The sequence below is a fragment of the Hevea brasiliensis genome, chromosome 18 (assembly GCF_030052815.1).
Source record: "Hevea brasiliensis isolate MT/VB/25A 57/8 chromosome 18, ASM3005281v1, whole genome shotgun sequence".
Classification (NCBI taxonomy): domain Eukaryota; kingdom Viridiplantae; phylum Streptophyta; class Magnoliopsida; order Malpighiales; family Euphorbiaceae; genus Hevea; species Hevea brasiliensis.
Window position 1 is genome coordinate 50,289,786 of NC_079510.1, and position 13,175 is coordinate 50,302,960.

The following is a 13,175-nucleotide window of genomic DNA, read 5'->3' on the forward strand; positions in this document are numbered from 1 at the left end:
CCATCCACCGTAAGCAATTCCGCCAGCTCCAGTCGACGGATACGCCAAACAGCAACACGTGTACGGTGGCACTATCATTGTACAGTCGCTACGTGCCCGCTGAATGAACAATTCTTATGCAACTTGTCACTCAGGTCTCGCTTCGTCTATATTCATCCCCCCAAACATGCACTAAAAGAAACAAACGGCCATGCAATTTCACAAATTTTAGTCTCAAGCTCAAAGGTTTTTTAGTGACTCTCGTTGCATGGTCTGACCAAATACGCTTGAAAACCACGGCAGGCACCACCTGGGTCCCTGTTTGATCGTAACAATGGCTCGGTCCCTTGAGCCACTGGTGGTTGGAAATGTGATCGGAGAAGTTCTTGACATGTATAATCCAGTTGCTGAGTTCACTGTGCATTATGGGTTGAAACAAATCGCCAATGGCTGTGAAATCAAGCCCTCTGCTGCTGCCCTAATGCCCCATGTACAGATTCTGGGTTCTCGTCTCTCCTCCGATCTCTATACCCTGGTGAGTGGAATTTGAGCTCATTTCGATGTTAGGCCAGCCATGGAAATAAGAAAAAGAAAAATAAGAAAAAAAAAAGCACCTTTTTCTTATGTTCTTAATTGCTTCTACAGAGCAAGTAATTAAAGTTTGGTGTGATATTGGTGTTCATGTGTATTTGATTGAAATTATGAGCATATATATAGGTTATGGTTGATCCTGACGCTCCAAGTCCCAGTGAACCAAAATGGAGAGAGTGGCTCCATTGGTCAGTTTTATGCATATATACTCCATCTGTCTTTTGTCAATGAAGTTAAGTAAATTAAATTTCATGGGTAAATGACGGTGAACTTTTGCTCTCACAGGATTGTTGTAGATATTCCAGAAGGATCCGATGCCGCCAAAGGTTATATATTTCCTTTTATTTATTTATTTTTTATTATCCTTCACAAGGACAAGATTAAGAAACTCCAAAGTTGACGAAGCTTCAGGTAAAAATACAATATTTGAATGGCAAGATATTGATAAAAATTGATGTGAATGTGCGTGTTGGTGTAGGATATCAGTTGGTGCCATACATGGGACCTCAGCCCTCTACTGGCATTCACCGATACGTGTTTGCTCTCTTCAAGCAGAAAGGTGCGTTGATGGGAAGGAGTCAACTTCCAGATGGCCGGGGCAACTTCAGCACCCGCCAATTTGCTTCTCAATATGGGTTTGGGCTTCCGGTTGCTGCTGTGTACTTCAATTCGCACAAGCAACCGGCAGTTAAAAAATGTTGATATTCTGTCTAGTCTTTTTTGCAGAATATTTGGTGTCTTCAGTAACTCTATATACTGGGAAGAGTAACTGGAAAAACTAACCCTTGTTTTCCATGAATGCAAGCTATGAATATATGAGTTATTTGTTTTATATTTTATATATGAATTTTATTATAATTATAAATAGTATTTTAAATTAATAATAAATTGATTATATATAAAAAATTTTCTAAAACTCTATTTTAGATGAGAATTTTTCAAGTGGATCGGGATTGCGTATATGTTGATGTGCACTGAAAAAAAAAATCATTTTTATAATTAATTATCTTAATCAATTTAAAAATTAAAATTAATTGTTGATCAGTATTAAAAAAAATTTAAATATATGATATTGCTATTAGTTAAATTAAAAAATTATTTTAATTAACTTTAAAATTAGTAATTAATTTTCACTTAGTTATTGATTACTATCAATATGTGAATCGATTGCTAGCAATAATTAATTTTTGAAATTAATTTTTTTAAAGAAATTTATCTTTTTTTTATTTTAATTTGTTATTGATTTGTGAATTGATTATTGACTAATTAAAATTAATTACTATTAATAATTAATCTTGTAACCATTGCAAATTTGTTTGTATAAACTGTTATTAATTTTCTTCTCCTACTACTTATTTTCTTCTTTATTATTTTCTTTTTCTCTTTTTTTTAATTTTCTTCATTTTTTTTTATTTTTTTCATATTTTTTCTCATTTACTTTTTCTTTTTTTTCTTTCTCATATATTTTTGTCATTATTTTTTTTTCTTATCTTTTTTTACATTATTTTTTAATTTTTTATTTAAATAAAAATTTTTATATAAATATATTTTTTATTAATAAATTATTTGTAGGATTAATTTTTAGCTATTTTTTTATTATACACGTGGTAATTTTTTTTAGTAATTTATCTTATAAATATCTTTTTATATTTAATTTTTTGTTAATATTTTTTATAATAGTTATTATTAATAATTTTTTATAATATTTTTATATTAATTTTTTAGTATTAATTTTTCATTAATAATTTATTATTTTAGTAATTTTGAAAATTTTATTTATTTGAATTTTTTATTTATTATTTGGAAATTTAATTTTTTTTAATTTTTTAAATTAGCAACCAACTTTTCGATTATTAAATTAGTTGCAAAAGTAACTAATTTACAAAATGATTGTAAAATTATAAAAATAAAGAAACTAAATTTTTCGCAATTGGTAGGTTACTTATTAACAACAATAGATAGTTTTTTACCAAATGTTTTATTTTTTTTTATTTAATTAATTTAGCAATTGATTTGATAGTCGGTTGCTATTTACAACTAATCTCATTGCAACAAACTAAATCGGTTGTTAAATCGATTAGCAACTAATTTTAATAGTGATGGTACTAGGTGAATACATAAATATTGATGTGGCACAGGATAAATTACATAACAAAAGCAGTTATTTCATAGAATTTTCATTCCATGTAGGATTCTACATGGAATGATAATTCAATAATTTTCCATAGAATAACAATTTAATAATGAATAAACATATAAATATATATGGATTTTCATAAGTAAACATGTATGTATGGGTGAGTCTTATAATTTTATAACCATCCTATAATTTTTTTTAAATATAATTATATTTATATACTTATCTAAATACTACTAGTTTGCCAAGCTGAAAATTAAATCACCGTAATCTGTATAATTTCTCGGTCGGGTGGGGTGTGATGTGGTGGCAAGAATTAGGAATGGCGGTACCTGTTTTGACGAAAATTGCCTTAATTTACTTTATTTAATGCTCATATCTAGGTCTATTTAATAATTACGTTAATAATTTCAAATAATTAAAATTAAAATTTTATAAGATTGAATGTATAACTGATTTGATATTCTAAAAGCCTAAAATGATCATATTAAAAAATTATAAAAAATTGTTTTTCTGCAAAGAAAATGTGAACTCAAAAAAATTTTATTCATTAAAAGGGAAATTTTTATTTATTTTTGGTGTTTATAAAGGTAAATAAAAAAATACAATTTATATAAAATTTATTAATTTTATGTAAAATTAGTTAATTATATATTATTTTTATAAATTAAAAATTATTTATCTGATAAATTATTTATTGATGACTGAAAAATAGGAACTTTCCACGTATGATAGTCACAAATTGAATTATAATTAAATTGTTTTAGTTCATTTATTAATGTTAGTAGTTGAGGATTATATAATTCGAATATAATTATTTATAAACTAAAGAAAAAAAAAATAGATTATGTGATGCAGAAAGAGGAAAGAAAAAAAATGCATAGCATACAGGGAAAGATTACTTATATCAATAAAGAATTATTATCAATGTAAATGTTAATTTTTCATTCATATTATTTAAATATTTATAATATTATTTTTAAGAGATTAATTTAATAATTATTTTTTAAAAAATTAAAACTTATATAGATAATATTTAATTCTTAATTTTTCTAATTTATATCAAAGTATAAGTTTTATTTGAAAATATAATATATTTTTTTTATATTATAATGTTTAAGAAATTCTCCTTGATAAAAAAAAAAAAAGAAATTCTCTAGCGCAAAGGCGAAGTCCACGAGAGCCATGCACCGTGGCAACTACTGTGGACCCAAGTTTTTGGGGATATTATTTAATTCTTCCTCTCTTTTTTTTTTTTGGCGCTGTTGGCCTCTGCGAAGAACGAACATCCTCTACCCCTCCTCGTCCCCTGCAACCCAAAATCCATTGATACGACGGCGATTCACTAAACCAAAGCCGGGAATTAGGCACAACGCAACATCATAGGATCGGGACTCCGTTGAGGGGAACAAAAACAAGAAGAAACAAAGCACATAGAGAGAATCCATGAGAAAATTCTCCCGGCTGCAACAACATCAAGAGCTACATTCATTATTCACTGCCTGTGCGCGTTAGACCTAGCAGCCAGTCCTCTCGCTTCCCGATCGCCATGTCCAGGTATATGTCCCTTCTTGTGGTGTTTTCTTTTTATTGTTCGGTTTAAGTTTTATTTTTTCCCTGAATTTTTGGAACTGTGGTTGGTTGACTCGTTCATGTTTTCTTGGGGGACAACTTGGTTAAGGATTTTCCTTTTTCCTTTTGAAAATTGGAGCTAGAATTGATGAATTCTATGGTTTTGCTTTCGATTGTGATCGATTTACCTCAATTTCGAAATTTGAGCTTTTTTTTTTTTTGAATGCTACTAATTGCATTGTATATTACTCTTAATGGATTTCTCAGGCAATTGTATAATGCATTGCTCTTTGTTGAAAAGGTTAGCATTAATATTAGATGTTGAAATAGTGATATGTGTAACTGTTGGATGCAGATTTTTTATGTTAGGAAATATAAAGAGAGTTGTAAGGTCGATAATTTTGAACCAGAAAACTACCCAATCGGAATTTAGGAAGTATGGGACGGTAGTTACAGTTGGCTTACATGTACCCCAATACAGATTCTATGCACAGTATAGATCTCCTAGTAGAGGGCATTCATCTGTTGGATTATGTGGTGTCAAGGATCATGTATGCCGGAGCTATTTTTCCAGGAAGTACTCTGTTGTGTCGGCAAATAACGCGGTAACACACCATGCTCAACTTGCTTGGAAAAGGTTTTTCAGTAAAGGTTCTGCCAGTGGCCGTACTTTCCCCAACATAAGCAGGATTGCTCAAGCAGTCAGCTTGGCTTTGACACGTTCACAACTAGTTGTTCCTGGTGCTTTTGCAATCACATGTGGGCAGGTGGCATGGGCACAGAGAACGTTGGCAGAAACAGACTGCTACCCGTTACCGAATTCTTTGTACATTCGAGCCCAAGATGGGCATGCTTATGTGATCTCATTGGTTCTTGCCATTGTGGAAGGTCTTATTTTGCTAATAAGAGCTCTATATTTGGGAATTTTGTTCTCACCCAGCTTAATTATGGCCCCGTTTGCAGATTGTTGTGGACCACAATTTAGGAAAATATGGCTTGAGGTTGTTCATCGCACTCTAGAAAAAGCAGGTCCAGCGTTCATAAAATGGGGTCAATGGGCAGCAACACGGCCAGACTTATTTGCTAGAGATTTATGCACAAAGCTATCGGAACTACACACAAAAGCTCCTGAACATAGCTTTGCTTACACAAGAAAAACTATTGAAAGAGCATTTGGTCGAAAACTTACCGAGATTTTTGAGGGATTTGAAGAGGTGCCTGTTGCATCAGGAAGTATTGCTCAAGTGCATCGAGCCTCTTTGAGATTTCGGTACCCTGGTCAAAAGCAGGTGAAGCCTATGGTAGTTGCTGTAAAAGTCAGGCATCCTGGTGTTGGTGAATCAATTAGGAGAGATTTTGAGATAATCAACTTGGTAGCTAAAATATCAAATTTCGTTCCTACTTTGAACTGGTTGAGGTTGGATGAGAGTGTGCAGCAGTTTGCTGTTTTCATGATGTCTCAAGTTGACCTTGCTAGGGAAGCTGCACATTTGAGCCGCTTTATTTATAATTTCCAAAGATGTAAGGATGTTTCCTTTCCAAAGCCTGTATACCCACTTGTTCATCCTGCTGTTTTAGTGGAAACTTATGAGCAAGGGGAATGTGTCTCACACTATGTTGATGAAATTGAAGGACACAATCGAATTAAATCTGCGCTTGCTCACATTGGGACTCATGCACTTCTGAAAATGCTTTTGGTAATCACCTTTTTAAACTTATTTCCTGTTGCAATGGTACTGTCTTTTTCATTTTAATGTCTCCCAGTTATGCATATTATTAATTAATTTTCTGTCAGTAAAAGGTGGTGTTTCTTCTGTCAGGTAGACAACTTTATTCATGCAGACATGCATCCTGGAAATATCCTTGTTCGGGTGTCTCAGAAGTCTTCTCGTAAAGGGCTTTTTAAATCAAAGCCCCATGTCATTTTCCTTGATGTGGGTATGACTGCTGAACTTTCCAAGAGTGATCAAGTAAATTTAATTGAGTTTTTTAAGGCTGTTGCCTGTCGAGATGGCCGCGCTGCAGCAGAGTGCACACTGAGATTATCAAAGCAACAGAATTGCCCAAATCCAAAAGCTTTTATTGAGGTAAGATATCCAGCACTCAACTTTTTCACTGGGATTGATTATGTTAAGGCTGCATTGAATTTTCTCTATCAGGATGGTAGAACTTTATATTAGTTTTGCTTGGTGTAAACAAACTTACAATTGACAAATTAGGAGATAAATTATGGTCTTTTAGGTGGTGAGAGACTGGGAAGGGCCTCAATGGGGTCTTCAGCTTGAACTTAATTTGTCATTGTTGGGTAATTTCTAATGTATATGAGCCTTCATTTTTATTTTTCTGAAATGGCTGAAGTTCTTAGTACATATGCAATTAATCCTTTGAACTTTCGGTTTTTTAAGTGGACCTTTCACATAACAAGTCTTGAGCATTTGATTGTTTTCTCTCCCTGGAGTTTGTGTATAACAGATCTTTTTCCCTGTATAATTTTGTGATTTCAATCTTGGATGTATTTTTTCAACAGGAAGTGGAAGAGGCATTCACCTTTTGGGGTACTCCTGAGGGTGATCTTATTCATCCTGCTGAGTGCATGCAAGAATTACTTCAGAAAGTCAGGCGCCATAAAGTCAATATTGATGGCAATGTGTGCACTGTGATGGTCACAACTTTAGTTCTTGAGGTAATATAACTCTTCCTGTTGCCATAATGTTTTTAGGTCGAAGACACCACCATTTGAACTTTGCTTATGACCACCTACTAGCTTGGCAAAGTGTCAAAGTTATTATAAAAAAGGAAAAGTTAAATGCCTTGAGATGGCCCATTGCATGCTAAGTATCTGGGAGTCAAAGTTGTTCTGGTTGAGGGGAAATTCTTTGTATGATTGATGTGAGGTATAGGGTTGTGAGCCTGGGAATTTGAGAATACAGGGTCTGAAAATTGAATCCCTATCTAAATAGTTGATGGGGAATAAGAAATCAAACAGAAGAATATAGAACTACTATTCTTTCACTAACCGGCTTAAGAAGCACTCTTTTGGATGGATAGTATAGTAATTTTTAATTGATAAAAAGATACTTCAAAGCTGTGAAGCTGGGAATTTGAGAATAAGGGGTCTGAAAATTGGATTCCTGTCTAAATAGTTGATGGGGAATGAGAAATCAAACAGAAGAATATGGAACTACTATTCTTTTGCTAACCAGCTTAAGAAGCACTCTTTTGGATGGATATTGAATTAATTTTTAATTGATAAAAAGATACTACAAAGCTCATGTAGGTTTGCAGTGACAAACCTGCTCACAACTAATCTTCACTGTACAAAATAGGCCAATCTAGGCTGCCTATGTGAACACAAGTAAAATAAAAATAACACTGACCTTAGTAATGGAAACCAAACATGGCACAACGCGAAAATAAGACTGATGTGAATATTGTGTGAATGTTAAACTAGCAAAATCTCAAATGAACTCCCTTTTTGCATCCTTCAGCACCAATTATATTAACTTTGCTTTTCTGTAGCATTCAGTGTGATTTAGGATCTTTCCTTTTGTTGGTGATTCAAATTTTTTAGGGCTGGCAGCGGAAGCTGGATCCTGGATACAATGTAATGCAGACATTACAAACACTGCTTAACAGAGCTGACTGGGCAAAGTCTCTTTCGTACACAATTGATGGGCTGATGGCACCATGAGAAGGTTATTTTCCATGCTGTTCCCAGGAAACAATTTTGACAGTGTCAAGTATCAAAATTATACTGCTTCTAACTTCTAAGAAATAACAAGAGTTTTGGTTCATATCAAAATTTTGAGCACTTTTATTTTCATTGCAAAATTTTGTCCCTGTATTTACTTATTCTAATTGATGTTCCGTATAGGATTTACTCTTACATCTTAGCCTGTCAACTTGCGAGCAAAAATGTGATAAGCAAGAATTTAATCATACGTTTCTCTGCCTTCTTTTCTATTGTTCTTTTCTCCCTTCCGGTTGGTTGTGCCCTAAAAAGTATTCCTTGTAGATTGTTTATTTATTTAATTATTTATTTTTTCAAAGGTATTCCTGTTGTTTTTATATGATAAGTTGATGACCACGGAAATGCTGGAATTGGTTTCTAACTTTGCTCCCAGCTATCATATTGTATCATATCAATGGTGAAGGTTGACAAGACAGGATGCCAGTTCTCTAGTACTTAGTGATCTAGATTTCCATTTTCAAGTGTTTAGTTATTTTTACTAGGAACCTTTTTCAAATTCTTTTATTGGTATGTATTGTATTAAAATGGAGAAGAGAGAGATCCTTAGATGGAGCGTCAAGAGGAGATAGCTGCTATGCAGGTATTAGCACCATTGAATTGCCATTTAAAAAAAAAAAATTGCTGATCAGTTGAATTGATGACGGCTAGAAAAGTTGAATTTGTATTGTATTTTTGCTGTCTTTTTTTTATTCCAACATGATACAATTCATTGGATCCATCCATTAACAAAGAGAGCAAGGAGTTTGTTCTGTGAAAATTATGTTCCGGGATTTTATAGATATAATATTCCACATTGATAATCGGCAGTGCAGATGATATGATAAATGATAATAAATTACACTTAATGGTTTCCTGGTTTTTCAGTAAAGGGTGCCACTCGATACATTTGCTAATTATATATTTTTGTAGGCTCCATTTAACCCTAATCTGTAACATTATCCTCAAGTCTTAAGCTTTTGAATTTAATTATTTAGCCATCACGCATTGATCCATCCTGCAAATTACCTTGTTTGCATAGAGCCTTCTTGTCTTGCTTTAAGCCCCGTTTCTTCAACTCCCAAAACAGCTAAAAATGAATAGTATAAGGCCAAATTTGGCAAGCTCTTGAGAACGCGAGTGCTTGTTCTTGATGTAGGCAGTTGACATTGTCGCGTGTGTTCATGTTCCCATTTAACTAGAGAGAGACCCGCGTTTTCTCAGCAATCCAGCCCCAAATGAATTTAAATCGAAGCAAGTAAAAGAAGTCGTTTGCATCGCACAGAAGTGAGGCTATTTTAATTGTACAGCCTAAAGCAATTCTTGGTCTTCTCACTTGGCTGGATTACCAATGAAGGATACCCGGAGCCATGCTTTTATCTTTACATTAACAGCCTTGACTTTGCTTTGCCTATGGAGAACGCATCCAGGAATGCACAACCCAAGCCTTGCGGTCAAACATGTGCAGCCAATATTATCATGAGCCGATTTAAACAATATAAAATTTATTAGTGGGGTGGTCATGAGCCGATTTGAACTTAAAATCGGTTTTTTCAGTCCATTTCATCAGGCAAAGAACTGAAAACTTCAGTTTCAACTCTGACCGGATTGAATTCGGCTCGTTGCTCGTCGCTCGTCGCTGTCCTTACCTGTGGGGCCCGACGCAGCATGGGCAAGATGGAAATTCATTAGCTATGGAATTGCTTCTAAAGGAGACGTTGTGTAATATATTAGAGGCAATTTCATAAGCAGTCATATTATCAATTCTTTTAACATGATAAAAGAAGATGGATAAACAAAAGGCAATTAACACTTAAATATCATTTATAATATTTTGGATTATCAAAAAGCATGATTTATCATTGAGCGTTTGAATAATTATGACAACATCACCTTTTAGGATAATTCTACCAAAACCTTTTAATTTTGCAAGAGCCTTTCAACATGCCAAGGCCTCGAGAATTAGGGGAGAACAGATTTTTGGAATGAGTTTGAAACTCCAGGCCATTGAATTTTAGTGATGGTCTCTGACGATGGCTGTAATAAAACTCTTACTCCAGCATCAAAACTAATTTTGATGCAGCCTTGTGGGGGAGCATTCCATCCTGCATGATCATTGGTAAAAGAAGTCTGATCAGGCTGTTTTGGCAGTCTAGCCAACTGGAATTCCTTAAAGTGATGTTAAGCATATGAAAGCATCTCCTAATATGTGACATCACGTTGGTTGAAAGTTCTCTCATTGGGACATTTCCAGATATGCTAAAGGATAAACATAGTTTGAAGAACGAAGTCCATCTCTGCATTACTCTGCAAAAGATAATTAGAGATACTAGACCAGCAATCCACCGTGGTACAATTTTTTACAGATGGGCACGGTTAAAGTTAAAGAATCGCAAATTATAGAATACATTTTCACTGGTTTAAGTGCCATACCAGAAATTTTAAAATATAATTATTATATGTGCAATCCTCCAAATAAATTTTCTTAGAATCAATTATTAAAATTTATTTATTATGCATATAATGATTACATAAAATAATTTAATTTAACTATTGAATGCAGATAATAATTGATAAGTATTTAAACAGTTGAATTAATGTATTTAGTAAATCTTAAAAAGAAGCAAAAAATAGTCGATAGAAGTTGCATTTTAAATTCATAGCTTTTTTTTTTTTTAATTTTTTTGGAACCTTAACCTTGATTTAAAAATAATTCAATCGGATTAGCTCAAAAATAATATTATTGGAGCGTGCTTCATTTCTTCCACATTTTACAATGTAATCTATGTAAATTATAACGTTATTATTTTATTAATGATATTAAATATAAAATATTTTTATTTATTATGAAAAAATCACATTTTTTTATTATAAAGTTTTCAAATTATAAATATTTTTCATTAGATTATTTAATTTTTTATTATTTTAATAATGAAATTAATATATTAAATTAATAATTATATATTTATTTTAATAATAAAATAAATTATAAAATATACATATTCATATTTCATATTACTCATTTTACATATCAATAGTTATAGATAATTTTATTGAATACTAATATAAATCAACTATTATCAACTATCAACCATTAACTAAAAAAATAACTATCAATTATTAGTTATATTCAATAACTAAACTAAATAAAAAATTAATAATTACCCTCATTAAATATTAAAATTTATAAAAATAACATCTCACTCTTATATTTTAACCTTTCACTTAATACATCCTAAAATTTAATATTGCAAGTATGCTAAATAATTTTCCATAAATAATAACTAGCATAATGCTAATATTATGCATGTATAATTTGTAATTTTTATTTTTTATTTAATTTTTAATTACATTTTAAATAAAATAAATTATTATTCTTAAATAAATTTTCAATTAAAATTTCCCTTTTATTTAATTTAATTTGAATAAAATTTTAATTAATTTATAGTATAATTAATTAAAATACCTATTTAATTCTTTTTATATATATTAATAGTAGTTTCCATGATTATTTTGTTTAAAATGTAATAAAATTATTTTATTTAAATAATAATTTAAATTTCATAAAATTTTCATTTTTTATCTCATAATTTATGTAAATCGATATTTATTATTTTTAGATTATAAAAATATATTAAATTAATGAAAAAAATAATATTATTTTAAAAATATACAAATATAATATTTTTTTGTTATTAATATAATAAAAAATATATTAAATGACTAATAATGAATTAAATTATTTAATTTTAATAATAATAAAAATATATAACATTATTATTAATTAAAAATAATTTTTTATATCATTTTTTAAAAATACTATATTTTAAAATTTTTTAAAGTGTATTTTTTTAAATTAATATGATATATTTTTTATAAAATAATTTTTTCACAAAAATAATTATCATTTCGTATAAATTTATGATATACAAAAAATACATTTCATAAAGATTAAATTTTAAAATATTATCATTTTCTATTAATATAATAAATATTAAAAATATATATTACGTTTTCAAAAGACCGATTCCACAATTTTAATATTGTAACTTTAATTTTTTTAATTATTTTTATTTGTAGTTAAGTTTTCGATGTAATTATATTTGCAATCTATTTTTTAAATTCTATTTCAATATAAAAATATAATTTAGAGATAATTTATGTATAAAAATTTAAATATTTAATTAAATTTTTAAAATAATAAAAAAATAAAGCAAATAAAAAAAATTAAGAGTACTTAAGTGAAAGAAAATACTTAATAAGAGAATAGTGATTGATGTGTACCAAATGTCTCATATAATATATTATATATAGACAAATAAATAAAAACTATTTAAATAAAAATTTAATTTTATAATTAGATATTATTTAATTGAAAAAACTGTAATAAAAACATTCAATTTAATTTTTTTAAAAAAATTAAGAGTACTTAAGTGAAAGAAAATACTCAATAAGAGAATAGTGATTGATGTGTATAAAATATTTCATTTAATATATTATATATAGACAAATAAATAGAAATTATTTAAATAAAAATTTAATTTTATAATTAAATATTATTTAATTGAAAAATTATAATAAAAACATTCAATTTATTTTTTTTTAAAAAATTAAGAGTATTTAAGTGAAAGAAAATACTTAATAAAAGAATAGTGATTGATGTGTATCAAATATCTCATATAATATATTATATATATAAATAAATAAATAAAAATTTAATTTTATAATTAATTATTATTTAATTAAAAAAGTATAATAAAAACACTCAATATAATTTTTTATAATAGTAAATATTTTTCATTTATTTAATAATTTTAATTCAATAATTATAAATTTATCATATTAATAATAATAATAATAAACATTAATTAATATTATAAAAATAAAATAAAAAAATAAATTATTAACATAAAAAATAATACATATTAATTATAAATAAGTTAAATCTTTATATTTTATCTGTATAAATTTTATATAAATTATATTTTTTTATTTCTTAAATTTTTTAATAAAAATAATAAAAATTATAATGATATAATAAAAATATTTATTAAAAATAAAAAATAATTTAAAATTAGTTAAATATATTATAATTAATTATAAAATTATAAATTAATTATAATTTTCTTTAGATTAATAATTATTAATAATTTATTATTATTATTATTA

The 13,175-nt window shown here is 28.9% G+C and overlaps 2 protein-coding genes across 2 annotated transcripts; both read left to right on the forward strand.

Moving 5' to 3' along the window:
- Positions 1–1,409, forward strand: LOC110666745 (protein MOTHER of FT and TFL1-like). The gene is made up of 4 exons (XM_021827338.2): positions 1–514; positions 697–758; positions 856–896; positions 1,049–1,409. The coding sequence occupies exons 1-4, from the start codon at positions 314–316 to the stop codon at positions 1,270–1,272; spliced, it is 528 nt and encodes a 175-aa protein (XP_021683030.2). The 5' UTR covers positions 1–313; the 3' UTR covers positions 1,273–1,409.
- A 2,493-nt stretch (positions 1,410–3,902) lies between these two features.
- Positions 3,903–8,218, forward strand: LOC110666720 (uncharacterized). Its single transcript, XM_021827309.2, has 5 exons — positions 3,903–4,264; positions 4,635–5,976; positions 6,100–6,366; positions 6,807–6,962; positions 7,851–8,218. The coding sequence occupies exons 1-5, from the start codon at positions 4,257–4,259 to the stop codon at positions 7,968–7,970; spliced, it is 1,893 nt and encodes a 630-aa protein (XP_021683001.2). The 5' UTR covers positions 3,903–4,256; the 3' UTR covers positions 7,971–8,218.
- Positions 8,219–13,175: the final 4,957 nt, after the last annotated feature.

Excerpts from the sequence above, each read along its gene's own strand:
- LOC110666720 (XM_021827309.2), top strand. Across the intron at positions 6,367-6,806 it reads ATCCAAAAGCTTTTATTGAG|GAAGTGGAAGAGGCATTCAC; the intron begins GTAAGATATCCA and ends TTTTTTCAACAG. Across the intron at positions 6,963-7,850 it reads TCACAACTTTAGTTCTTGAG|GGCTGGCAGCGGAAGCTGGA; the intron begins GTAATATAACTC and ends CAAATTTTTTAG.
- LOC110666745 (XM_021827338.2), top strand. The coding sequence starts at position 314 with ATGGCTCGGTCCCTTGAGCCACTGGTGGTTGGAAATGTGATCGGAGAA. Across the intron at positions 515-696 it reads CCTCCGATCTCTATACCCTG|GTTATGGTTGATCCTGACGC; the intron begins GTGAGTGGAATT and ends GCATATATATAG. Across the intron at positions 759-855 it reads TGGAGAGAGTGGCTCCATTG|GATTGTTGTAGATATTCCAG; the intron begins GTCAGTTTTATG and ends TTGCTCTCACAG.